Here is a 27300-nt window from a genome sequence, read left to right as displayed (position 1 = left end):
CATCTATTTCTAAATTTCCTACATAATGCCGACAATACGCTTTTGTTTGTACACTATTTGTGAGTTTACGGAACACTTCATAATCTAATTTATTTCAATAGCCTTACAATCCTAGAAAAATAGGTATTCTTATCTACATATAAATAAGGACATCAAACTCTATCACTGACTACTGTTAAGTCTTAATACTCCTAGAATTCTCTGAAGTAGATAAGGTTTATTTCTGACAACTATCACTTTTCTAATTATCTCTCTCACTTCATTTCCACTCCTCCCACCAGGCATCTAGACTATATGCCATCCCTGTAGAGTACAGCCATCATACTGCAGTAGTAATAGCCATCGCGTTGCCTACAGCTACCATACTTATTTTTCCACACATTAGTAATGGTCTCGATTACTCCAGAATGAGGAAGTCTTTCAAGGCCCAAAGAGTGATTCTTTGGCCAAATGGTGAAACTATCTGCTATGCAAGAACATGTGGAAAGGATACTTAGAGGAGACTAGCCAGTGCCCCCAAGAACTTCATATCTTCAACAATTTTCCAGGGTGACTGTATGCCATACTTCTTAACACTAAAGCAAAGAACTCAACATAGTCCTTGTCCTGAAGGCACTCAGAGTCTAGTGTAAGTATGCAACCCACAGAGGGCAGTCCCACATCGAGAGTCAACTCTAGCTCAAATAATCTGATTCTTTTTGGAACTTGTTTTTTTATATTTCTGTTTAAAACATCTTTTATCTATACTAGATACATGAAACAGATAAACAAAAAACACCCTTGAACAAACAAATCTGACATTGTCATTGAGTTCATTTTTCAGAAGCAGATAACCAGGTCTACTGAGGCACTTCTGGGTGGATTCGACACATCAGCTTTTTAGTTAGTAGTCAAGTGCTTAACCAATTCTACTACCCAGAGATGCTGATGTACTTGATGGTTGTTGTTAGGTAGATTCTAATTGATTCCAATTTCAAGTGGTAGAAAGTGGCAAAGTAGAATTATATGTACTTGGGATTTTGTCATTGTCGATATTGGGAATGTACAGAGCAAATATCAATTCAAACATTGCTACATGTATAATCCAGTAACATTGATTACTTTGTATCATGAAACTACTCTCACCCTCCTTTTCTAAGTTGTTCCTCCCTCATTCATACCCACTCGCTGCCCTAGGTCCCTAGCGAATCTTCTGAGTTGCCGTGGCCACTTTGATAGCATATAAAGTTCTCATACGAGCACAGTGTTTGGGGCAGACATGTTTTATTCGTTAACCTGGTGTTTGATTTTAAGAACACTCAGAGGATATTTTTGGTTTCAGTTTAAAGACCGTCTGAGGGTGGTTCAACAATCTGAATTCTCTTCATGCTGAAGAGAACACTGGCATGCAAGTCTTCATAAAGTCCACGGGAATTTGAAATTCCTCTTCTTCATTTCCCCTCTTTAAATGGGATTCCTCTGGAGAATCTTTTATCAAAATGTTCAGCAATGAGCCAGGCGCCATCCAGTTTTTCTGGTCTCATGGCAAGAAAGACAGTTATTCGAGGAGGCAATGAGCCACATATTCCAAATTCTCCTTATTCCTGACTCTTCTTCCTTACTCTTCCTATTCCTCTGTTGCTACAGGTGAATAAAGATCAATTAATGCACCTGGTATGGCTGCTTGTGAGCTGTGGAGACCCCAAATACTATGCAAGGGACAGAAACGCGAAACACAACACGAGGCCAGTTCATCAGGATGTCCCACGAAACAATTGTGAGGATGGCGCGGAACCAGGTAGGGAACCGGGTATGGCTTCGCTCTGTGCTACATGGAGTCGCCATGAGGTGGAACAGATTCGACGGCACCTCATGCAATGTGGAACATGGCCCTAAACCTCCACACCAAGAAACCCAGTCCCATGGGGCTTTTGGTTTTACAGACGCAGTCTCAGCAGCTGCTCTTTTTCTCTTGCACCATTGTCCTAAATATATAGATTACACCACTTTGCCAATTCACTGCTCACAGATGGACAAGTTACTGGCAGAAATGACAATGATTGGCTGTCCAATCCTACCCTGATTCTAGGTAATTTTTCCATCGTCTTGAACCGCCTTCACCCCCTGGGTAAACCACTCATGAATTTTAATCTGTCCTTTGCTTTTCCTTTCTGCTTTAGTCACTATAACAGTGGTTCTCAATCTGTGGGTCGCAACCCCTTTGGGGTTGAACGGCCCTTTTACAGGGACTGCCCGATTCATAACAGTAGCAAAATTACAGTTATGAAGTAGCAACGAAAATAATGTTATGGTAGGGGTCACGACCACATGAGGGACTGCATGAAAGGGTCACAGCCTTAGGAAGATAGAGAACCACTGCTCTATACTTTGCTTTTTATATAAGTAAGGCCACACAATATTTGTCCTTTGGTAATTGACTTATTTCACTCAGCATGTATACCTTCAAGCTCCACCCATACCGAAATATGCATCAAGACTGTTTTTCTCCTATTAAAGCTTTCGAGTCAATTTTGACTTGAAGTGACCCTACAAGACAGGCCAGGAACTGCTCCATGAGGTTTCTGAGGGTGTAGCTCCTTATAAAGCATATCGCCTCGTCTTTCTCCAACAGAGTAGCTAGTTATTTCAAACTGCTGACCTTTCCGTTGGCAGCCCAATGCTTAATCAATTGTACCTCTATGGGTCTGTTTGAGTCCTTCTTCCAAGTTTTGTGGGTCTAGGTTTCTGGAGCCCAATGCTTAATCAGTTGTACCTCCATGGGTCTGTTTGAGTCCCTCTTCCAAGTTTTGTGGGTCTAGGTTTCTGGGGAACAGAGTAGTTCTATTTTTAGTTTATTACAGAACTGCCACATGTGTTGCTACAATAGCTATACCATCTTGCATTCCCACCAGCAATGGATTGCAATTTCTGCCACATTTCCACCAAGATGTGTTATTTTTTGTTTTGTTTATCTTATTTATGCTAGTGAGACTGGGATGGTATCTCGTGGTGGGTCTGATTTGTCTTATGGCTAATGAGCATCTTTCAGGTGTTTGATGCCCATGGGAATGTATGTCCTCTTTGGTGCAATGTTCACTCAGGTCCTTTGCCCATTTTACGATTGGCTTCTCTGTCTTTTTGTTGTTAAGTTGTCAAGAATCTGATTCTTGACTACAATCACTGAAGTTTTTTGCCAAGTTGGAACAAATCCTCAAAAAGATAATCTAGTCATTCCTTCCATTCTTCTTCATGGAGAATGAAGGTTCCATTCACAATCAAATCACCATGATGCCAACCAATAAACTGCTGAAAGACAAGAACAGATGTTTCACAAAACATATTTATAAACAAATACCTTATATTAATATTTTAAAAATTAATGTCACGAGAGGCATGTGAAGTTAAAATGGTTATACAATTTTAGAAAGCAATAAAGCAGTATTGCTACATAAAGCATCATAATCGTTGATCAAGTGTTTTGCCTCCTAAAAACTAGTAATGACTATGGCTGACCTGTGTATAATGGAGAAAAATTAGAAATCAATAGAAATATAACTGACTAAATCACGGGATATCAGTCATGAAAAAAATGTAATCATTAGGATGATGTAACAACACATAAAATGATTGACAAGCAGAAAAGCCAAAATATGAAAGTATAGCTAGACTACAGTTACAATTATGTAGGAACAGATTTGCATTGGGGCCAATATTAAAAGAAAATATGAAAAAAAAGTGAAGACAGCTGTTCTGCTTCTTTGGTGAAATTATGAGAAAAATGTTTTCTATTTAAAATTTCTTTACCTACATCCTTTGTTTAAATGCCTACCTTCCTTCTCCACTGGGCCACAAGCTTGAAGCCAAGATAGTGTGCCTTGTACTCAGTCTGATCCTCCCAGTTCTAATTGAATCATGCATGATAGGATGAGTAAAAGCTATAAGAAACCTTAAAATAAATACCTCCAAGAAGGGGACAGGTAATGGATCATTGAAAATAAACCACGGGCTCATCTCTAAGATCGAACTCTGAGAAAAATCAAATCAACTCATTGGAGAATTTCTTTGGGAGTCTTTCCTAGCTCTGTGCTCCTAAAGGATCTGGAGAAAGCTGAGGTCCTGGGATGTGGGTGGAGCAGCAGAGTATCCCCAGGATGCTCTGGGAACTGAAGGAACAGGAGCTTCAGGACCTTTCCCTACCCCACATTCACTGCCCTTTGACTCTCAGAATCTTCCAGATAATGATGAGCGTCCAGCTGCAGTTAAGTTGGGTGTGTGTGTTAGGGGCAGGAGGAGAGACACTCTATGTAAGAGAAAAGAGAGGAAAAGGACACAATAGATCAGACTTTTTTCTTTTTGCGGGGAGAGGAGGTAATGGGAACTCAAGGCGGATGCCACCCTGAGCTAGTGTCTCTCTCTCCTCCCTGCCCCCCTCTACGCCCCTCTGAGCAACTGGTAGGTCCTGACTGCTGACTTTGCAGTTCGCAGCCCAATGCATAGCCAGGACACCAGTTCTCTAAGAAATCAATCCCCAGCCACAAAGAAAAACAAGAAGCTCTAAAGGAATTGCGCTCTGGAGTGAAAGCCTCCTTTCTGACAACTCAAAGAGGCACTGGAAGTATCCGAAGCCACGACAGAGTTCTAAGCATTAACAAAAACACACAGGAAACGGAGACCATCTTTAAGTTATTTTTCAATCAACCTACGCAGCACCTGTCACAGACTGTGAAGGCAATTTTTTAAAAAATCCAATCTTGGTGTTCATGTGCAAGAGCACCATCAATTGACTAATGCCGAGCTCAGAAAGGAATTTAGCTGCCTAGAGAGAAAGGGAACGGAGAAAGGTAAAAAGGCGCAGGGTAAGAATTTCTATTTTTGATGCAGTTCTGTTTTATTTCAACTAAACAAACCCAAATCTCTCTGAGCCTGGGTTTACTAATCAAAGCAGGAATTGATACCAATTTTCCGTTCAAGGTCAAGGTGGCACTTAAAGATGATACAAAGCAACTCTAAGTATCTAAGAATTATAATGCTTTACTTAAATACGGGACCTTATTGTAGAATTATAAAGACTACCGTTCATTTCCAGAGAGTGATAGCTGAGTGCATTTCTCCACCAAACCCAAGTCAGCTGCAGTTAATTCTGAATGAGAGCTTAAAATCAGAGGTGCTTGGTGTATATGAATAGTCTGAAAGCAGAGCCTCACCTCCGTTTTAAAGTCCTGACTTGAGTTTAATATCAGTGTTGAATTTTAAAAGCTACTTTTTCTAAAAGCAGTTCATTCTTGATGCTGACCTAACCACACACAGACTTCAAAAAGTTCATTGAAAGGAGTCCAGTATCAGTTCCATTTCCCACAAACTGTGAAGCTTCCTAGAATGCCCTAAGGAAGACATCCTTTTCCCTGAGCCCTGGCAGGTACAGCAGAGCACCATGTATTGTCAGAGGGTCTTGCCACGATGGCCACACAGATGTAAGATGTGACAGAAGGGTATTTTGTTTTCCCACCTGAAGAATCTTGATGCAAAGCATTATCACTGAAGCTTCACAAAAGGCCCCCAGAAGCACATGTTTAGGAAGCAATTTGACTAACAGGTCCCCAGGACAACCTGCACTGTCACCGTCTAGTGACATCTAGTGATAAACAGAAGGACATGTACCTTTAACCAACCATGTCACCCTACCTCATGTGTCATATCCACCTATCTCTACCAAAGTCCCACTTTCAGAGAGCCCATATTTCTCTCCTCATTGTCTTTTGTACAATTATGATTTTGTAACTTTTAGTTCCTCCAACTGTCCAAAAAATGAATTTTTCTTCATTGTCCCGTGGAACATCCATCTTCATTCACTCTGTGAATTTGGACGTCTTCCTAGCGAGACCATCCCCCTCCCTCAATATACCTCCCTGTTCCTTCTTTCAGCGGACGCTGTATTGTTGCTGTGAGACAATTCTTCCAGAGCACATGCTTCATGTAGACTGGTAGCCCTAAAAATGGACTCTCCTTTTCACCCAATCTTGGTGTCCATTATGGCTCTAATCCAAAAGCTAAAATCATTACCTTCATGTCCATTCCAATCCCCAGTGACCTTGAGTAAGATTTCCAAGACCGTGAAATATTTGGATATTGAATAAGGAAGAAAATTGAATTCTTATATTGAATAATTGAAGAAAAATAGATGCATTTGAACTATGGTGTTGGTGACACAGATTGAGAGTACTGTGGACTGCAGATCTGTCTTGGAAGAAGGACAGCCGGAATGCTCCGAGAGGCAAGGATGGTGAGACTCCGTCTCACAGACTATGGACATGTTAACAGGAGAAACCAGTCCCTGGAGAACATCATGCTTGGAAAGCAGAGGGGCAGAGAAAGATGGACCGACACAGTGGCGGCAACGATGGACTGCAATGTAAGAACAATGGTGAGGGTGGCGGAAACGGGGCCGTGCTTCCTTCTGTTGTGCATCCGGTTGCTGGAAGTCGGAACCCACTTGACTGCACCTACAATGACAACAAAATCTTATGGCAGCAGGCAGCCTCATCTTTCTCCCACAGAGCAGCTGGGGGTTCAAACTACTAACCTTGTCAGTAGCAGCTCAACATTTAACCCACAGCACCACCAGAGCTTCCTTAGGGTTGGCAAAGCTTGTATGCTTTATGGTGGTTCTCCAGTCAATGCAAAATCGCAACAGGAATTGCCAATAATCATTAACAACTCATAGTTGAGTCAAGATTCACTCACATTGCTGAAAAATAAAGGAGAAAAGCAGATCTGCCAACAATTTGGCCTACATTTGCCCAAAACCTGTGGATTTCCAGTTTTTTGGTCTCCATGAAAATTCCCTAAATGTCTCACAATTTAGCATCTAAAATGCCCCAGACTATTTCTTATGCTGGATAATTAGACATCATGTCCCAATTTTATTTCAGAAAATGTGTTCCCCTCTGCAACGGGTCCCAGGTGATAGCACATTTGTGTGTGGACAGAAGATGAGAAGCGTCCCTGGGCACAGAGAACATGGAACAGCAGGGACCTCCACAGTTCTGACCAGGATCCGCAATCCCGATCCAAACCTGCTTTCTCCCCCATGCTTACTCTGAGTAACTAGAAAAATGGCCAGTGACAATGCTTCGAGAATTAAACGGGAACTCTTCTTCATATCCATCTTCAACCCACCAGCTGCTTTGATGTCAGCCCACCTATGCTTAAGTCTGTAGAGTCTGCTACAATTTCAAGGCTCTCTCATGGACATTGTCTCATTTGACCTCACAGTAATAATGCAGCCATTGTTACTCTGATTTTAAGGGTGAGGAAATTGAGGTTCTGAGAAGAGGCATGACCATTTGCATACGGTCTGAATTAAACCCAGATTTTCTGACCCCAAATCCCTTATGCTCTCCAGAACACCAGGGTACTTTTACTGTCATTCATTGGCTTTCTGTCATTATCTAGAAGATTCTGCAAGTGAACCCCAAGCTATCACAGAAGTACCAAAAAACTAAATCGCTTGGAAATGCCTAGGACAGCGGTTCTCAACCTGGGAGTAGTGACCCCTTTGGGGAGTGGGGGGCGGTCGAAGAACCATTTCACAGGGGTCGCCCGATTCATAACAGTAACAAAATGACAGTGATGACAGAGCAATGAAAATAATTTGATGGTTGGGGGGGTCAGCACCACATGAGGAACTGTATGAAAGGGCCGCGGCATGAGGAAGGTGGAGAAGCACTGGCCTAGGAGAACTGAAATTCTGGCCCACTTCATATACCTCTCTGGTTAGATTGACTAAATGCTTCATAATTTCGTTTAGCACCTCTAAGACTCCCTCAGAAGTCTGTAGAAATACACATTTATGTTCTATCACTGCCTGGCTTTGTGAGCCTGGATGACCAGCCTAATCCCCTTGATCCTAATTCCTTCAGATGAAAATAATATTCATGACTGCCCTGCAAATCCCATTGCAGAGAGGATTAAACGAGACAATATGTGATAGTGCTCAAAGCAGTTTCTACAAATAAGCCAACTCAAAACATGTCTTCCTTGGAGACTGTTTTTAAAACACCTGTAATGAATGTTTTCTAAATTATGTGCAAACAAACTACTGTAACCAAAATGAAAAACACTCATCAAGGTTTCCTCTATTTTTCAAAATTCTCTACATTGTCATGGAAATCTTTTCAAATTATTATACTTGACATGAAGAGGCCTATAAATACGCACATCGTAAGTTGTCTTAAAGCTGCTATGGAAATCTGCTTATTATGATAAAATATTTCTTGAACATTTCTCAGGTGCCAGTCACTGTGTTAAGACATTTTCAGGCTTTATTTCAATTGATTTTTATGAGACTCCTTTGGAGTATTTACAACTTCTTCTTTATAGATGAAGAAACTGAAGTTCAGAGAGAACAAGGAATTGCCCACGGTTAAGTATTTCGTCTTTGACATTGAGGAAAGGAAAAGAGATGTTTAGGGGCAAGAAATTGAAAACACTGGGATCCAGGGATTATGAAATGGTGACTACAGACATAAATTTTGGAGCAAGCTTACCTGGATTCAAATCCCAGATTTGCTGTGAGCTTAAACTTTGCTTATCTGTATAATAAACTTAATAAGAGCAATCTATTTCACAATCTAGTTAAATGAATTAACACATCTACTTGCTGCTGTTCTCATTAGTCACTGTTCAGTTGGTTTCAACGAATAGCTACGCAATGTGTAACAGCACAATGTCGCCTGGTCCGGTGCCATCCTCACAAATGTGATTGTGTTATCCCACTGCTGTAGCTACTCTGCCAGTTGGTCTCACTGACCACTTCCTCTTTTTTGCTGGCACATTAAGGATGCCATCTTTCTCCAGGGACTGATCCTCAATAAGGTGCCTAAGGTACGGGAGCTGCTGCCCACTACTCTGAAAAGAATTCTATTAGGAGGTCCTGGATAGAGAGTGGGAGATGTGGAACAAAATTCAAAATCATGAAAGAGACGAAGCTTACTGATTGGATAGAGATGGGTAAGGCAATGGCCCTGGACTCACCCCCTTGTTAGAATAACTCAACCCTTTAAGGTCAACAGGGCAACATTTGCCCCAGGAAAACATTCAGAGGGTTAGGGAAAAGGAGTGATGGAAACAGGAAACACAGGGAGGAAGCAGGAAAAGTGATAATACTGTGAAGGTATTGAAATGGATGCGTTGAAACAAAATGTGTATAAATTGTTAAATGTAGAATTGACTATCTGCTGAGTAAACCTTTGCCTAATTCACAATAAACAGTTTTAAGAAGAAAAACGCATATGCACAAATGTGCTTAACACAATGGATGGATAGATGGATTGTGATAAGCATTGTACAAACCCATAATACAATGAGTTAAAAAAGAAAAAAATAATAAACATCATCCTTCCACAAAAAGAAAGAAAAACGCACTTGAGACGAAGTCATGTAATCCTAGAAGGAGCATTTTAACAGTGCTTCTTCCAAGATGGATTTGTTTATTCTCCTGGAAATCCAGGATATATTCAATATCCATGATATATCCAATATTCAACACCATGATTCAAATGTATCATTATTCCTCAGTCTTCCCTATTCATTAGCCAGCTCTCCAATGCTTGTAAGGTGACACCTTAGTCCTCCAAGTGACATCTTTGCTTGTTAACACTTTAAAGAGGTCCTTTGCAACAGATCTGCCCAATGCTGTATTTTGTTTGATTTTCTGGCCTCTGCTTCCAAAGGCATTGATTGCAGTTTGATTGTGTATTTTACATTTACTTAGAATACGTTAAGTGCTCCACACTTAGGTATTATGACCATTATTTCTCCCACTATCCGAACGACTCTCCCTCCCCCATCCTGAGTTGTTTTATTACAACTAGCCTACATCTACAGAAGCCTGGTGGCATACTAGGTTATGCATTTAGCAACTAATGACAAGGTCCACAGTTCAAACCCATGAGCCACTGAGGGGAAGAAAGATGAGGCTTTGTGCTCCATTAAAGATGTACTGCCTTGGAAACCCAATGGGACAGTTCTACTCTGTCTTATGTGATTTCTTTTTTCTTTTTATTTTATATGATTTCTATGACTCAGAACCAACTCATGAGCAGTGAATTTTGAGCCTAAATCTCCTCTAACCATCTTTCCTGCTGCTGCTAAGGCGTCTGCTCTTTCTCTTCATTTGATCGGAAAGTCCCTCTCCTGTTGCACTAATCTAAATCTCACCCGTCATCAAGCCCCGCTCCCATCTACCCCTTCCACGAAACACTTCTCTATACTTCTCCAGCTCACAGTGATTTTTTTTTTCCTTCTCCAAACCCTTCTTGATACTGTTAACCCAAACTTGAGAAGTCAACTGTTAAAAAGGTCTCTGAAAATAGACAATTTAGTCAAGATTCCTAATTTTGGAAACAGAAAGCAAGGTTTTAAAGAGTCATATTTCATAATGATGCAAAACAACTAGTTGATAGAATCAAGATTTGAATCTAGATGTTTGAAGTGTCAGCACTGATCTTTCCACATTGTGGGTGGTGGTGGTGGTGCTGCGGGTGGGTTGATTCTGACGGAGAGGGACCCTGTAGACTGAGTAGCACTGCCCCATTGGGTTTCCTGTCCTAGGTGAGGCGTAATTTCTAGGAGAGGAGATCACCTGGTCCAATATCCTATCCTAATTTTGTTTCCCTCGAAATTCTGTGGGAATTCTACAAAAATCAAGACAAGCCAGGCAGCTATGGTTTTCTTCCTCCCTCTCCCTGCTGGCATCTTGAGGCCTCCAAATAAACCATTCCCTGTTACGGCCTGATGTTTGTTAGCAAGGTTAAAAAGACAATTCTGTGCTACCCGTCCCTCCCCACCCCTACCCCCATTCACCCACCAGAAAGTCAAGGGGGCGTAAGGTAGTAGGATGTTTGTTAGCAGGGTTAAAAGGATATAATTAGTCACTTAGGCTGGGGGTATAAACTAGCTAGGAAAGACTGTTCTCATAGTATTCTCAGCTATAAACCAAGTGGGGCCCACAGAACATAAGCTCAGTCCTCTCAGTGGGCCTACCAGGCCAGGGAGAGACTGGCAGCAGTAGGGTCCCATTTAAGGGCCTCAACCATGACACAAAGTGATATGTACAAGGAAGCGCTGTCCTCTCTACCCAAAGAGCTTGGGAGGTGGGGAGTGGGCGGGGAGGGGAAACTGCTCACAGTAGAACTTCTCCTATTGTGTGCTCTCTGGTTCGTCTATGGTCTTTTCCATTCCAATCCTCCTAAGCACAACTATAATCCCTTTCCCAGGGATATTTACTTCTTATCTATTTCTCCATTTAAGAGAACTTTGTACGGTAATTTCAACCTGAATTGATCCTGTACAAAGAGTTTGGGGCTTCGTGTGATGAAACTGAGGTCCCCTTTCTAAGTTAAGTCGTAAAAGTTATTTTCCACATGCTGAGATACACGGAGGCTCTGATCAGAAGGGCATGATGTTTCTGGGGCAGTCCATATGAATTGTGCTGTCTACTAGCTTCCTGGACACCAGGTACAACCTCTGGTCACTGCAACAATTGGGAGTGTCCTTTAAAACAGAAAGCTTCTATCCTAGAATTATGTGAGTCCAAGTATTTCACTGGTTTGGCAGCCATTGTGGCAACTGTAACACTATCACTAATAGAAATCTGCTGATTGATTAACTGATCGATCTTTTGTTAGTGTCCTTTCATGTGATAGTTCAAATGTTAATGAGATGCGTTTGTAGATGTTAATTTCTTAATTTCTCACTATCAGCTATGCACCAGAGGAGACAGGGCAAAAGTGAAAAAAAAAAATCATTTATATCCCTAAAGTCACCGCACAGGGGCAAACAAAACAAAACAAAACCTAACTGCCATCAAGTCGATCCCAACTCATAGTGACCTAGGTAGGACATTGCAGAACTGCCCCTGTGGGTTTCTGAGACTGTAATTGTTTATGGGGATAGAACACCCCATCTTTCTCCCAAGAAGTCGCTGGTGGTTTCAAACTTCTGACCTTGAAGTTAGCAGTCCAACACCTAACCACTCAACTACCAAGGTTCCTCCCTGGAACATAGAGGCATAAAACAAACAATCTTTAGTTGTGTTGCCATTAGTATGAATTGTGAGACTGTCCAATGATTCACGCCCACACCACAGAATCCATGTTCTGCTGTCAGGTCGATCCAAACTCGGAGTCACCCTGTCTAAGGTTTTCAAGGCTAGAAATGCTTATGGGGGTGGAAACCGCATCTTTCTCCCTCGGAGCACTTAGTGGGTCCCAATGGCTGACCTTGTATTAGAAGGGAGATCTCAATTTCATCACACAAAGCCCAGGTGTCTTTGTGCAGGATTAAGTCAGGCTGAAATTGTTGTATAATGTTGTTTGATACTTTAAATGGAGAAAACCTACGCGATTTAGAGCCTGGAAAGGGGATTGATTATAGCTGGGCTTAGGAGGACTGGAATGGAAAAATGGTCTTAAGTTGGAAGAAAAAAAGGATGAACAGACCCTTCAGCCTCAGAAAGACTGGGGTTACGTGAGGGAAGGCAGCACAGTGCGGAACAAGCAAAGAGCAGAGAGTACAACAGCTGTTCTTCAGAAAAAGCAAGCATGGAGAGCTCACGCACATCAAAAAACAGAAGCACAGCCCACTGCCATCCACTCCACTCCAACGCACAGCGAAACTAGGAGGCAGACCAGAACTTGCTCCTTTGGGTTTTCCAAGGCTCTAAATCTCTATGGGGGCAGGTTCCCTCCTTTTCTTCCTCATCTGATGGGCTCGAACCCGACCTTGCAGATAACAAGCCAACATTTAACCCAGAGAAAGATGCATATCAGAGAAAGATGGATCAAAGAGAGGCAGAGGGGAAGTGTGTCTGACCTTAAAGCCTATGTCCTACAATAATTAAGGCTGTTAGCGCCCTTCACCATTTATATACAGATTTTAATATGCCCTACGTCTTGACTAATGGTTTCATTTAAGGTATTTGTCATTTGCTTATATCTACAAAGAAATGAGTTATTTTAGCTCATCATTTGTATTTTGTGGTTTTTTCACTAGTCATTTATTCAACAAATAATTCCTGAAAGCCTTCTTTGGCACACCAATGGTTAGGACAACAGAAATACAAGTTGCCACCTTTGTCCTCAAAAGCATCTTAGCATTGCCAACGGTGAGGAGATGAGACAAACAGAACCTGATTTTACAACACTGATGAGCAGCTGTGAGAGCTTAGCAAGTTTGCATGTAGGGGAGGTTCACAGCGTGCCTGGACAAATGGAGTGAAAGGGAATGGATGTTTCCACAGATGTTTTGAAGTCCGCTGGGATTGTCGTTTCTAGCATAAAGTAAAAGAATGAAGGATGAGCTAAAAACGGGCTAAACTGAACAGTAAATAAGTGAATTGTGTTTTAAAGATGATCAATAATCATCCTGACAAAAACACAAGAGAATGAAAGCTTTTTAGGTAACGATAACCAAAACCCCAGGGGCCTCCCACATCCTGTCGATTCTAAGTCCTTTGTCCTGGCTATCAAGAAAGGGAGGGGGAAGTCAAAGCGCGGTAAACCAACAGACAACAGGTCATGAGGGTTTGCAGTTCCCGTTGGCCTTTTCAGTCATAATCCTGGTGTAGCTGTCCCAGACGCTATCCCGCTTTCATATTTGCTTACAGTCATTTAAGGGTCGCATGTTTGTGTTTTCCCTCTTCTTAATACACAAAAATACTGTTTGTGGGTGTTTTGAAGAGGCCTTAAGATTGGCCATTTAAATCATTCTTCACTCCCACTTCACAGTTGAAAACAATAAGGAAGCTCTTTGGATGGCCTTAACAACTGTGCAGAAGAAGGCACACAGATCTTCGATGAGGGTGGGCAAAGCAGTACCCCAAATGAACTTTCACCAAAGAGAAACAGTGGGCTGGGTGGATTTTTTCCACCAGTAGAGCCAAATTCCCATGTAGCCTAGGAAAGAGAAACTGTCCCCAGTGCTATGCCAGCCGGTCCCTGCTCTGCCCACAGCTGCTCTGGACACAGACACCCCCATCCTGGGCTGTCTGGTTCAGTCTCTTACCCAGAGCTAACTCTGTATAAACAATTATAAGCTCCAGTAGGTGAAAATTAGTAATTAAGATGTTGGCAGTGCAAAATATGACAAAATAATAATTTATAAATTATCAAGGGTTCACATGGGAGTGGGGAGCGGGGATGGAGGGGGAAATGAGGAGCTGATGCCAGGGGCTTAGGTGAAGAGCAAATGTTTTGAGAATGATGAGGGCAATGAATGTATAAATGTGCTTTACACAATTGATGTATGTATGGATTGTGATAAGAGTTGCATGAGCCCCTAATAAAATGATTTTTTAAAAGAAAGAGCAAAAGCATTCTAAAGCTTATATTTAAAGTGAACGAGAATAACTTCTGACATCATGAGATACACCTCTAATCCTAGAACAGTTCTCTCCCTTGTTCCTCCTAACTTTTTTCTCCTTCTCTGAATCTCTCTCTCTGCTCAACTTGGTTTGACAAAGATTTGTTGTTACTGTTGTTGGGTGTTGTCATAGCAACCTCGTGGACAACACGGTACCCAATCCTGCACCATCCTCATTAATTGTTACATTGGAGCCCATATGGCAGCCACTGTGTTGATCCACTTTGCGGGATGTGTTACTTTTTTTAGCTACCCCTCGACCGAGCATGATGTCCTTCTCCAGGGACTGGTCTCTCCTGATAGCATGTCCATTTACTGACCTCTAAGTGTTTGGCCCTCTGCTGGATACAAAAATGATGAAAACACTTAGACTGTCCTCAAAGAACACACCATGTAGTGAGGAAGATAAGATTATTATGTTGAGAAAAGGAGTCACTGAATATAGTGTTAATCTGTCTTACAGTCTTACTGCACACTGATGTCGTTTTTGGAAATGACGGCCGTTGGGTGATAAATACCAAGGCCAGTAGGCATCCTCCTATGCTGGCTCTAAGAAGCCCCAGCAGTGCAATGGTTAAGTGCTCCACTGCTCACTGAAAGGTGTGCGGGTCAAACCCATTGATCATATACAGTCAAGAAGGCCTGGTGGGACAGTTGTATCAGCCTGAAGTGTCCCTGTGAGTCAGAATTGACTCGACAGTATCCAGCAACCCCAACTCCTGGCCATACCGCCAAGAGAATTCATAGCGTTAAGGTTTTTGTTGTGTGTGCCAACCTTATCCTCTCCTTGGGGAACCTGCTCTCCTATAAGCTACATGTTCCTGCTGGAGAGAAATGGTACCTTCACCACAGAAACATCTTCTTGATCATCCTCTTCTTTTCTACAGAGTGATACTTAGCTTCCAGCACTCAAACGAATCTATGTAGGAAGCTAAAATTGACAGTGCCACCCAACAAGCATTCAGGAAAAGGCTTCACACCATATTTAGAGATACACACAGAGTATGCATGTTACTAAGCACACACACACAGCCAAAGTGCAGCTCTCAATCCTGAAGACACTGCGTTTCACCACACTTTCACCCCATGCACAGATTGTGATCTTCAGAATGCACGTGCATCATTGTCATTGGTCTCATTCGTGATCCAATCTATAATTGCTCCAATTTCCTTGCTTTCTGCTTTGTTTTCAATTGAGGTTTTTCTGTTCCATTCTGTTGTTGTTATAGGGCCATTTGTGTTTTGTCTTGATTTATGGATGTTTTCTTGCCATATATGAAACCCAGATTAGGTAAATCATTGAGACAGCAGCTGGATTAATAGATTAAAAGGGACATGGCTGGGGGTGCTGGTGGGAAATGAGAAGCTAACAAGTACAAACAAGAAGAAATGTCCCCAAAATGATTGTGGTGGTAGCTGCACAACTATTGCAATGTATGATGTCTGAATTATGTATCAGTGAAACCATTAAAAATAAACTAATTTTTAATGATGTGGCATATCAACTTTTTAAGTTGAGTAATCTCAAAAGCAGTGGGGTGATTACTATGTAAATGAATCCTATGGCAAACCACTTTGCCAAAAACAAATATTTTTATATGAAAAAGAATTCATCTCCTAATTTATCTGTTGGCAAATTTGTCAATAATCTACATTAGATCCTGACACCTCTGCTTAATAGCCCCATAATCTTGAAACAAGTGCCTTCATATTCCTGTGTCTGTTAATTCATCTAGGAAATGAGAATTTTTAAAAATCCTTTTATGCATCTATGAAATAGGAATACCTTCCTACTGCTCAGGATCATTGTGCATATGTGAGCTAATGCATATGAATACGTTGTATAAGCTATAAAGTCTGGTGCACATGGTAGGGATGAAGAAGGCAATCCTGTTAGCCAGCCGTTCAATATAGGTGTATGTTCTTAGTCCTATTGGAGGAAGAGGAACCAACTGCAAGCCCCAAGAGGGCACACCAGCAGGTACTGGTCCCTTTTCCCCAGAGACTAAACGGTAGCAATAGTGTAAAAAAGAAACACTGAAGGAGAAAGGTGAACCTTTCATTCGAGGAGATATTATTTATTGATATATCTCTCTTCTTGCCAAAATTTACGAGTGATGCTGCATAGAGAAAATCACAGGGAGCTAAAGTTTATGAATGAAAACAGCACAAAAACTGTACCACAGAAATGATGTCATGCTGAAAAGGATCTTAGATAATATTTATTCCCATTCTCTTCTGGGACAATTCTATAGGAAAAGAGTCCAAAGAAGCACTCAGGTTTACTTAAGGATACACAGTGACACCATCTTATTGAACAAACATCTTCATCCCCCGGAATAACCCATCTCTGTGTTCCCACACACCTTGTGCATACTTATCCTACTATATTAAAATTCTGTTCAAGTGCCTGTACTTGCCACTATTTGAACTGGAAGCAGTAGACAAGGCTTATGTCCAATTCATCTTTACCTCCCTAGCACCTGGCTTGTGATAGACTCAGTTGCACTGAGCTATGCTGTTCGTAGCCGCCGTCAAGTCCACTCGAATCTTGGTAGCCCGTGCTATGGGGGTGGAGTAGAGCTGTGCTGTGGGGGTGGGGGTTTCTTGGCTGTAATCTTAATGGAAGCAGATCACCACACCTATCTTTGGAGCTTCTTGATGCACACCCTGTCAAAATGGCAGCTTCAGCATCCTTAGGGTGGGGGGAGGGGCACTCTCAAAGTGTTCCTTTTAGTTCAGGGAAGAAAATGAGGTCTGAAGGGACAAGATGAGGGCTATAAGGTAGATGAGGTAAGAATTTCCAATGAAATGCTCACAGTACAGCCCTTACAACTACCAGGGAAGTGAATTATTTAAGGTGGCTCTGCTAGCCAAAGAAAGTCTCTAACTCCCACTAAACTTCTCGTGTGGGTCCAGTGAGGTGGGGAAAAACACTGATAGGATTCACCTGTGAATAGCTGCGAGCAGGTGTCCCTGGAATGCCATCCTGCTGTTTACAAAATGAGCCCTCGGGAAGCGGGAGGACAGATCACATTAGGAGCAAGAGCCAAGGATGCAGTGTATCTTCTGCACCCGAGATGCCTGCACACTGCACCTCCTGGATCGAGAAGACAGCTATAGCATCAGAGGAGCCACAGTAGAACCAGGAGCCAGAGCATGGACTAGAGTGGTGGACTTCTCAATCCAGGGAGCAAGTAAAGCTGAGTGACTGTGCAGGAAGCTGGTGGGGTGCCTCTGGGTGCTTAAATGGGGAAACTGGGCTTGCTAACCACCAAGTGGACCTGAGTGCCTTCAGCTGAGGCTTACTGAAGTGGTGCCTCTGGGCACTTAATTTAAGGAGCTGGGTTTGCTGACCCACAGGGCTTCAGCTGAATGCCTTTGGGTTAAGGCTTCCAGAAGAGTTTCATGTCCCTTTGGGCATTTATTAGCACACCTGAAAGAACTTTGTAACATGTCTTGATAAATAACTCAACCCCGAACGTTTCTCATGCATTATAATTTGTTGACTTCTTTCATAAACTCTTTAATCGTCAATTTGCTGTGGCTTCCATGTAGCCATTGTCATAGATATAAGCCCTGACAGATAAAATAGAGAATATTAAAATAACACAACCCTCCCCCTACTAATGAACCAGTTAGTGCATTTCATAATTGGGGGTGGGGGATCCTTGGTGTAACCTTCCTGGATGTTTCCCGCCATTGCAGTTTTCACTTTCTGAAAACTCCTTCCTAATAAGCCCCTGTGACTATCCTGTATCCTTTGAGGAGATCTGTCAAGATTTTGGAATCCCAAAAGACAGGTGCCATAACCTTCAGAACTGACCTCTCTACTTTTAATTCATCTTTGAGGTCCTCCCAACCTTAATTAAATAGCTCGATCCATCTAAATACTATTGGTTTATGTGGGGCACCATTTCCATACACATGTTGGAAAGCTTCAATGATTTGGGAAAATGTCCACTTGAGTTTTGGTTTTTAATGATATTAGCCTTGACCTCAAAATCATTTTATCCTATGGCACAAAAGGCATCTTTTTAAGGCACTCTAATGAGACTATAAGACATATGTTACTAAGAGAATTTGCCTGCAGCTATCCACTGGTTGCTGAAACCTATTCAAACACATCTCGTTTGGAATAAGCCTGCTTATGTACAGCTGGCACATTAGTAATGTGTTTTTACTTACCCTCGTATACTCATAAATATAATAAAACACACAGGGGTACAATTATGGGTTCTTCCTAGACACAGCCACCTTGTGGGAATGGTTTACTGAGTTTGAAGGTTAGGACAATAGTCTCATTGGACAGCTTGGTCAACTGGCATAATAACGTAACATAATTCATTAACTACATGTCTTATATCCCAGTTCAGTAAGTAGCATCTCGGGTCTTAAAAGCTTTCAAGCAGACATCTAAGACACAACTATTGGTCTCTTCTCATTTGGAGCAAGAGGGAAAGGAGTAATCCAAAGACTCAAGGAAGAATCCATTCCACAGGGCTAAACACCTGCACAGACCATGGACTCGTCTGTCCTGCCAGCAGGCAAACTAACTGATGTCCAGCTACCATTACCCATCAGCGATGCTAGAGAAGGTATAAATAAAATTGGAGTTAACTGTAAAAAATACCTCAAATTATTTTTTAAAAGCTAGACTTATTGGTGTAGTGGGAAATGAGAAAATGGTTCATATTTATCCTAAAGCAAAGATGAGGGAAGCCAAACTGATGGCTACACCAATGAGAGGGAAAATAATGAGAGGGTTGACACGACGAAAAGTGTAACCCATGACACTGCACAGTGTGCACAGAAAGAGTTCGATGGAAACCTAATTTAGGATGTAAAATTTCATCGAAAATGACATTATGCTTAGACAATTTTAGAGGAAGGTGTACAGTTTGGATACACCTTCTATTTAGACTTTCATTACTTACTTTTTGTTTTCTCTTGAAGGGAGTGCAGCACAATACCTCAAAGGCCACTGCCATTACAGGGCTGAACTTGGGCACCCACCCACAGTAAGCAATCTTAGGCAGACAGGGGCATTGAAGTCAAATGAGCCCCTGAAAGGAAAGTCACCATTCCAACACAGGTCCATTAACTTTCTCAGAGGGTTGGATTGTGATGACCAGGCAGGCCTCTAAGAGGCTCCTTCCATCATGAGTAAGTGAGTCCAAATGGAGGCACGTGGCATTACTGAAATGGTTGACCCAGATCTAAAATGAACGTTCACTTTTAATCAAACTGCAGCTGGCCTGAATAAACACCCTGCCCTGCAGCTCTGAAGGGACGATTCGGCTTCTTGTAAAAGTTGAACTGCCTGTAGTCTACAAGGAGGAAGACCAAGATTTTAGCTTCTTCGAGGAATCGTGTGCTAAAATCGTTTGTCAAGAATGCTTGCATGGCTTGCTCCCAAAAGAATGCCTTAGTCAACCTATTCCCAGAGGTTTAAAAGTAGAAACGAAAATGTGAAGTAGAAATGATCGTGTTTAAGAACTGGAATTTAACAACCCCTCTGTAACTTCTTGTCATGCACCCCCTCCTACCTGTGAGCAGAGTCCTTTTTAACTCCACCCAATAAAAACCTCACTCTCTCCTTGCCGTTAGGAACACCACTCTTAGCAACTGTCTGGGTGCTGATGTCTCCTGATTCATGCCTCTCTCTACCTTTCAATCAAGCTTTGTTTTCACCTCTAACAGAATGTAAGACTAGTGCTTCACTGTCACAATTTCAGAATGACTAGGTTGATGCAGTGGAGCTTTGGTGATGCAGTGGTTAAAGCACTTGGCTGCTAACTGAACGGTTGGAGGTTTGAATGCGCCAGCCGCTCTACAAGAAAACGATGGGGGAGTCTGTTTCCATCAAGATGGCAGCTTCGGGAACCCCAGGGGGCAGTTCTCTGTCCTAAAGGACCCCTGTGAACTGGAATCGACTCGGTGGTAATGGGTTTGCTTTGGCTGATACTAAAACAATAACACTAATAAAAATAGTGAAATTGCTAGTGTGGTAGTAGTGTGGTTCATGTGGGGTTATTTTTTTTAAGCCCCTACTGCACATGGGTCTTTAAAAAAAGACTTAAATAGTAAACTTAAAAAGAAATGAATAACTTTCAGAGCTCTACTAAAATAATGACCTAAAAGTAGAATCAGACCCTAGAAAGAATCAGAAAATGTGAGTTTTAGTCCCCTTTCTCTTATTAATTTGTCCCTGGGAGATTCTTTGAGAATCAGGGATGGAGAAAGACAAAAGGGAGAAAAGCAGAAAGACAATGAGAAGGCAGATACGGTGGTGGTGGTGGAGGTGGTGGTGGTAGTGGTAGAAGTGGTGGTGGTAGAGGTGATGGTGGTGGTAGAGATGGTGGCGGTGGTAGAGATGGTGGTGGTGGAGGTGGTGATGGTGGTGATGGTAGAGGTGGTGTTGGTGGTGGTGGAGGAGGAGGTGGTGGTGGTGGTGATAGTGGTAGGTGCTGCCAAGTCAGTTCCAATTCATAAGGATGTTATCTCCCCACAACAGAATGAAACACTGGGCAGCCTGGCAGCAAGGCACAATCCTTGCAACTGTTGCTAAGTTTGAGGCCAAGTGTAGCCAACAACATTGTGTCAATGTTGCAGTCACAGTGTCAACCCAGCTCATTATGGGTCTTCCTCTTTCATTGACCCTCTGCTTTACCAACCACAATGTCCTCCTCCAGGGACTAGTCCCTCCCGATGCCTAAAGGATCTGAGACTACGTGTCATCCTCCTCACTCTTAAGGTGCATTCCAGGTATGTGCCTTCCAAAACAAATTTGCTTGTTCTTCCTGCACTCCTCACCGACACATGGACACCATAATACAGAGGTTTCAGTTCTTCAGTCCATGCTTTTGAGGTGACTGAAAATACCAGGGTTTGGGTGAGATAATGCAAAAAAAGCTTAGTACAGTGACTGAAGTTCTGGTTTCTAGCTCTAGTTCTGTTATTACCTAGCTGTTATTAACTCCTCTCTCCACATTCATTTCCCCAATTGTAAAGTAACTCCAATGATTTCCCAACCGTAAAATCTAGTGATCTAAAGCTGAGGTTACTGCTGCAATAAGCAATGAAATGCAACAGAATCAGAAAGCTTGTTAGTAAAAAATAAGGATATTTAGCAAAGTCCCAAACCTCACTTGACCTGCACCCCAAGTTCCAGTCAATACATATTTTTCTAGAGTCACTAATAAGTACTGATCCAAGCTAAATTTCATACGTTGAAGTCCCTTAACCTTAATGAAATGTCCAAAGGCTGACCAGGAAGAAGAAACAGACAACAGAGCCAGGTGCTGCTATATAATGCTAACACATAATAGTTGTCTCCCTCCTTTTTGCCACTATATTTGCCTTATGCTTTCCACTATCTCGGATGAATCAACCCTACCTCTTGAGATCCAAATTAATTAAAAGCTCAGTTCAAATCTCCGTTCTCCCATAAAGCTTTCCATAGCCCACATCAATATCTTATCCATTTAAACTTCTATAGTACTTCCTATATGCGCTGCTACTGTAAAGATGAATTGGGATTTGTAAAGAGCCAAATACATCCTCGAAGGATCCCTGGTGGGTTTATGGGAGAAGTCCTGGGCTAAGGTTGGCAGTTCAAACCCATGAGCTGCTCTGGGAGAGGGATGAGGGCATCTGCTCCTGGAAAGAGTCAGTCTCAGAAACCGTAAGGAGCAGTTCTCTGTCCCATCGGGTTGCTGTGAATCTAAATTGACTCTTTAATTGCAGAATAAATGACAGTAGTTGGTGGTGGTGCCACTCTTTCAGCACTAATCACATAACTTTTGGTCAGTGTATTTTAAATTTAATGTGTATATCGATCTCCTGGAGATCTTGCTATGTTGCAAATTATGGTTCAACAGATAATGAAGTGAGGCCTGAGATTCTGTTTCTAACAAGCTCCTAGATACCCTAGCACAAATGACTAAAGCACCCACCTGTCAACCTAAAGGTTGGGGTTTCAAGTCTACCTAAAGCCCTTCAGAAGAAAGGCTTGGTTATTTACTTTTTAAAAAATCAATTCATTCTACTCTGACACACATCAGTTGCCATGAATCAAAATCAACTCAATGGCAACTGGTCTTTTTCAAAAAGCTAGCCCTTGGTTGATACCAACACTTAATGCTGCTGATCCAAGAAGCATATTTTGAATAAAAGGAGCTCGTTTTTATGGGAAAGTGTGTGTGTGTGTGTGTGTGTGTGTGTGTGTGTGTGTGTGTCCGTCCCCACCTGGACCTATGAGTAGGGACTAGCAGTGGATTTGGCTTTAGGTATCCACTTGGACAGTAGGTTTCTACAAGGTAGATATGACATCTCCTATTGCTTGGTGTAGCTACCCTACACAGAGAAAGTACTCAGTAAACATCTACTGCCTCTAGGTGACCAAGGAAGCTTGTGCTGTGGTGATGTCAAGAAGAACAAGGGGTGGGGGGCAGGATGAAAATGCTCACTTGGCCACAGGAAGCCAAAACAGGTGCCATTCATGCATCACTGGAACAGAGGCAGAGGCAGCTGGGTGCAGAAACCTACCTCTTCAGTTAAAATACCTAGAAGGAAAAAAAAACAGCATACACACACGGATGCCTGTTGCTTACTCAGGCATGAAGATCATTAACGTGAAGTCTTAACTGAACTTCAAATTTAGGTATGAACTTTACAAGAAGACATGAACTTTCAGGTAATTTTTTTAAATCACATAACAATTATTACTATATGAGTTTGAGTTCATCTTTTAACGGCATAGCTGGATTTTTCAACGATTCTTTACTGTGCAATTACAATCTAAAGATCTGGGGCATCCCATGAAAGCTCATTTCAGAGTAGAAAGAACAGAGAACAGTCTCCCGTGTCTCCATCAATCTAAGCAGGTTCCACCTCCCTCCAAAATAATCACCAGTTGTCACTGGGTAGAATCTGACTCATAGCTTTGCCCTGTGTGTCAGGGGGCTGTGTGCCATAGGGCTTCCATGGCTCGTGCATTGGGAGTAGATTACCAGGCCTTTCTTCCTCCCAGGCAATCATAGGTGGATTTGAACTACCAATCTTGCAATTAGCAGCCCAGTGATTGGCCATTTGTGGCACCCAAGGACTGCAATTTAATTGCCCACAACTACACAGAGGAAAATTCAAAATACTCTGCCATGTCTTAAAAGGCTGCTCCAAGAGGCAGCCTATTTGAGTCCTTCTTTAAATGACCAGTTATTTAAATGCTTGTTAGTCTTTACCTTAGCATACTAATTTCAGATGAGACCAATATTCTTAAATTCCAATTGTGGCTACCCTCTGATTTTCTCTTTAAGAACCAGGAAGACAAAATTGCCAGCTATTACACCTGATCGTTGAATATTATGTAGGTAGCTTAAGCTGAGAAACAAATTAATCTAAAATTCAGCCCAGCCTTCAGAACAAAAAACACCTTTTTAAGTCACAGTATCTGTCATCCAGAGGCACCTGCTTCTTAACCCATAGTGATCTTTCAATAAAACTGGTCATCAGTATTTAACTGGGATGTGTTTAGCAGGTTTTAGATACATGTTGGAAGAACCTAACTATGCATTTCTGGGAAATGTTATCAAGCACAGACACACAGAACTGTTGTCAGGCACTAGACTCTCGGTTTTAATAAATCAATGTTATTGCTACAGAGAAAAACAGAAAACCATTGGGAAAAAACCCATAGGAAAAGAAGCTTCTATTACTTCCTCTAGAAGGCAAGTCTCCAGGGCAAAATAAATTCTTGAGTTCATGCCTAGCAGTCTTCCTAGAGAATACTATCCAGAGTTTCAAAGCTCATACCACTGAATCATTTAGAACTGAACACAAATCTGCAGTAGCCACCTTGTACCCATACAAATGAGTATCTCCCTCACGGCAGCAGCCCCTCAACAGGTGATTAGATCCCCCTACACACACCTTCAAAGGGAGAGGCAATCAGGACAAGGCACAAAAGGGTCAGATTTCTAGTACAGACAAATAAAGCACCACTCTCATTCCCTGTGCTCCTTCCCTTTCCTCAGCCATTCTTCAAGAATCAATTTTCCTGAAGAACCTCCCTACAACCCAGACTCATGTCACTAATTACTCCTTTATCTGAATGCCTGAAACACTGGCTAAATAATTTTATACTCATTTGGTTAGTTGTTTCATATATCCCTTATTGATTCCCAGAGTATCTTCTTAAAGCCCCTACACTGCCCAGCACCTAGGGGGAGTTTGTTATTAATCTTTCTAATAACAGGGAGGCGATGTAACAGAGGAATGGCAACAGTGGAATCAGAAAGGCCAGAGTTCAAATCCTGGTTCTGTCATTTACCGGCTGTTCACTGTGAACTCTGCACTTACCTTTTCTAAGCTTCAGTTTTGTGAGAATTCATTATGTTGAGGAAACTCTGGTGGCGTAGTGGGCTCAGTGTTGGGCTGCTAATCACAAGGTCAGCAGTTTGAACCCACCAGTCACTCCACTGGAGAAAGAAGAGGCTTTCTACTCTGGTCAAGAGTGACCCTCCCAGAAACCCACCAGAGCAGTTCTACTTTGCCCTAAAGCGTCATTTAGATGACAGTGGGTGCTAGGTTGAGAGTGCCTACAGTGGTCTTTCCTTCCTCCTTAGGAAGTACTTGTTGATCTGAACTGAAGGAATGTTAGAGGGTCTGCCTACAGTCAGTTTTCCTTGTGTCGTTGTCATTTCCCAGCAAAGGCCCCTTCGGATCTTCTACTCTACTCTCTGGATGAGAAAAGGTCAGCCACTCAAGTCTCCCAAATGACCATTAAAATGGCCACATTGGCAGGCCGTGGGCGGATGTCTCCACCACGCCATCACACCGGCATCAGCCCCCACCCCTCCCAGTCCCAGGGTCTCCCAATGAGAGAATGATCTTGACAGTGAAGGAGCCAAATGAGGAAATGAAAATAAAGAGCTCTTGGGAGGGGGCGCTCAGACCTCACCCCCTAAGAGGAAGAAAATCAAACCTCTTCCGTGTATGACTGAAGAAAAAGCAGCAGGATGCGGCTCCTGCTCATTTCTTCAAGCCATTGATTTGCCTATTCACCAGTCAACTCCTCCTTCATCACCTCTACCTCTACCCCTTCCTCCCCATCCTCCTCTTCTTCACCACCACCACCACCAATACCCCTAGGGCAACTTCCTGCTACACAATATAGATCGTAATAGTTAATTTGTTTTAAATGGACCTCATTCATGCTCTCAACGACTAGAGGTGGCACCCTTACCACCACCACCACCACCACCCTCCACCTTCCACCCACCACCTTCACCATTTTAAGTTGGAAAAATGCCCTGAAAATCAGGTGTGGGGGTGAGGGTGGGGGCAATACTCCTGCAATTCCCTGTTGACTGCATTCAGGCAAATGTTATTTGTGCCCCTTGAATGATCCAGAGTATTTTATCTCAATCTTCTTTGCAGCTGGGGAAAAACAAAAACAAAAAACACCCCCAGAAAACACACACACACAGAGAAAAACAAATCAAAAAATTTTCACAAGCCCCTCCCTGCTGCATAAAATACAAACATTTTATTAATCTGACACGGCCCTCAGCCACGTTTCCTGGGGGCAATCTTGGGTCCACTTGGGCAGCCACATGTCGTTGTCTCAACCTTGAGGTCAATGCTTGCTGTCAGCCTTCAGAGGTCCTGGTGAAAAGACACCACGGCGCCCTCCCCTCAAAAACACCCACGGCCGTGCTGCTCCGCATCTCGGAGAGTGGATCCTCTCCATTGGCCAGGACCCCTCTGCAGGGCCGCTTTCTCCTCTGCTTTTGGTGTCTGAGCTGGAAAGTGAGCACCCCGACCCCGCCGCCCTGCCCCCCCCCCCCCACACACACCCCACCACTCGGTTTCCCAAGACCCTTCGCTGCTGCATGAACTAACTCTTTCCTTGGTCTGTCTTGGCGGAACTCAGGTAATAGGTGACCCCGGGCCACCCTTTACACCCCCGCCCCCAGACACGCACGGCCACCCGCCACCTCCCCCCGCGGGCCCGCGGACCCTCCGTTCCGTGCGTGCGTCTGGAGCGCCGCCTCGGCACCCCGGGGCCATCTTCTCGGGGCCCGGGGCGCGGGCGGCGGCCGGCACCTACCAGTCGGTGTGCGGCTCGTCGACGACCAGCAGCACCTTGGCCTTCCTGGCGGCGGCGGGCGCGGGCGCGTCCACCAGGCCCGCCGAGGCGGCCGTCTGCTTCACGGCTTGCGACAGCGAGCTGAAGAAGCTGCTGCCCACCGACGGCGCCGCGGCCGGCTGCGGCGCGGGCTGCGGCTGCGGCTGCGGCGCGGGCAGCGGCCTCCGCTCGGGGCCCGGCGAGGCGGCGGGGGGCGTCGAGGCCGAGGCCGCCGCGCCCGTGCCGGGGGGCGGCGGCTGCTGGGGCTCCGGCCGCTGCAGGTCGGTCATGTAGCCATTGGGCAGGTTGGCGATGAAGCTGCTGTCCGACAGCCGGCGCCGCAGGAAGTTCATCATCTGGCTTGAGGGGCGCGGGGCCGAGCGGCGCGGAGGGCGAGACCCAGGGGCGGCCGGGGCGGCGGGGTGCGCTCCGCGCGGCTCGAGCCCAGCAGACAGCCGCGGCGGACTGGGCCGGCGGGCCGGGCGGCGCGGGGTTCGGCGCGAGGGGGCGGGCGGGGGCGGCGCCACGGATCGCCCCGCCCCGCGCCGCAGAGCTGGCCCCGCCTCCGCCCGCTGCGGGCGCGCTGCACACCTAGGCTCGCCTGCAGCCCTCTGAGAGCCATGTGGGGGCCGGCGGGCTGGGGACGGGGTCCTCTCCCCCGGAGAGGGCACAGAGAGCGGAACGGCCTGACAACGTTTGGGTGGGAGAGAAAACGCCATTTCACAGCCCCACTCCCCTTCACCACCACCACCACCCGCCTCCTCCCC

General features: G+C 43.8%; 1 protein-coding gene across 1 annotated transcript in view; it reads right to left on the bottom strand.

The window, feature by feature from the left end:
• Window positions 1-26988, bottom strand: part of SYN2 (synapsin II) — a 181029-nt gene extending 154041 nt beyond the window's left edge. The window contains exon 1 of the mRNA XM_075550038.1: window positions 26516-26988. Coding sequence (XP_075406153.1) covers window positions 26516-26889 — 374 coding nt within the window. The 5' untranslated portion in view covers window positions 26890-26988. The remainder of the gene's footprint in view (window positions 1-26515) is intronic.
• Window positions 26989-27300: the final 312 nt, after the last annotated feature.

The sequence above is a fragment of the Tenrec ecaudatus genome, chromosome 5, assembly GCF_050624435.1.
Source record: "Tenrec ecaudatus isolate mTenEca1 chromosome 5, mTenEca1.hap1, whole genome shotgun sequence".
NCBI classification, from domain to species: Eukaryota; Metazoa; Chordata; class Mammalia; order Afrosoricida; family Tenrecidae; genus Tenrec; species Tenrec ecaudatus.
This window is presented reverse-complemented; position numbering and strand designations above follow the sequence as displayed.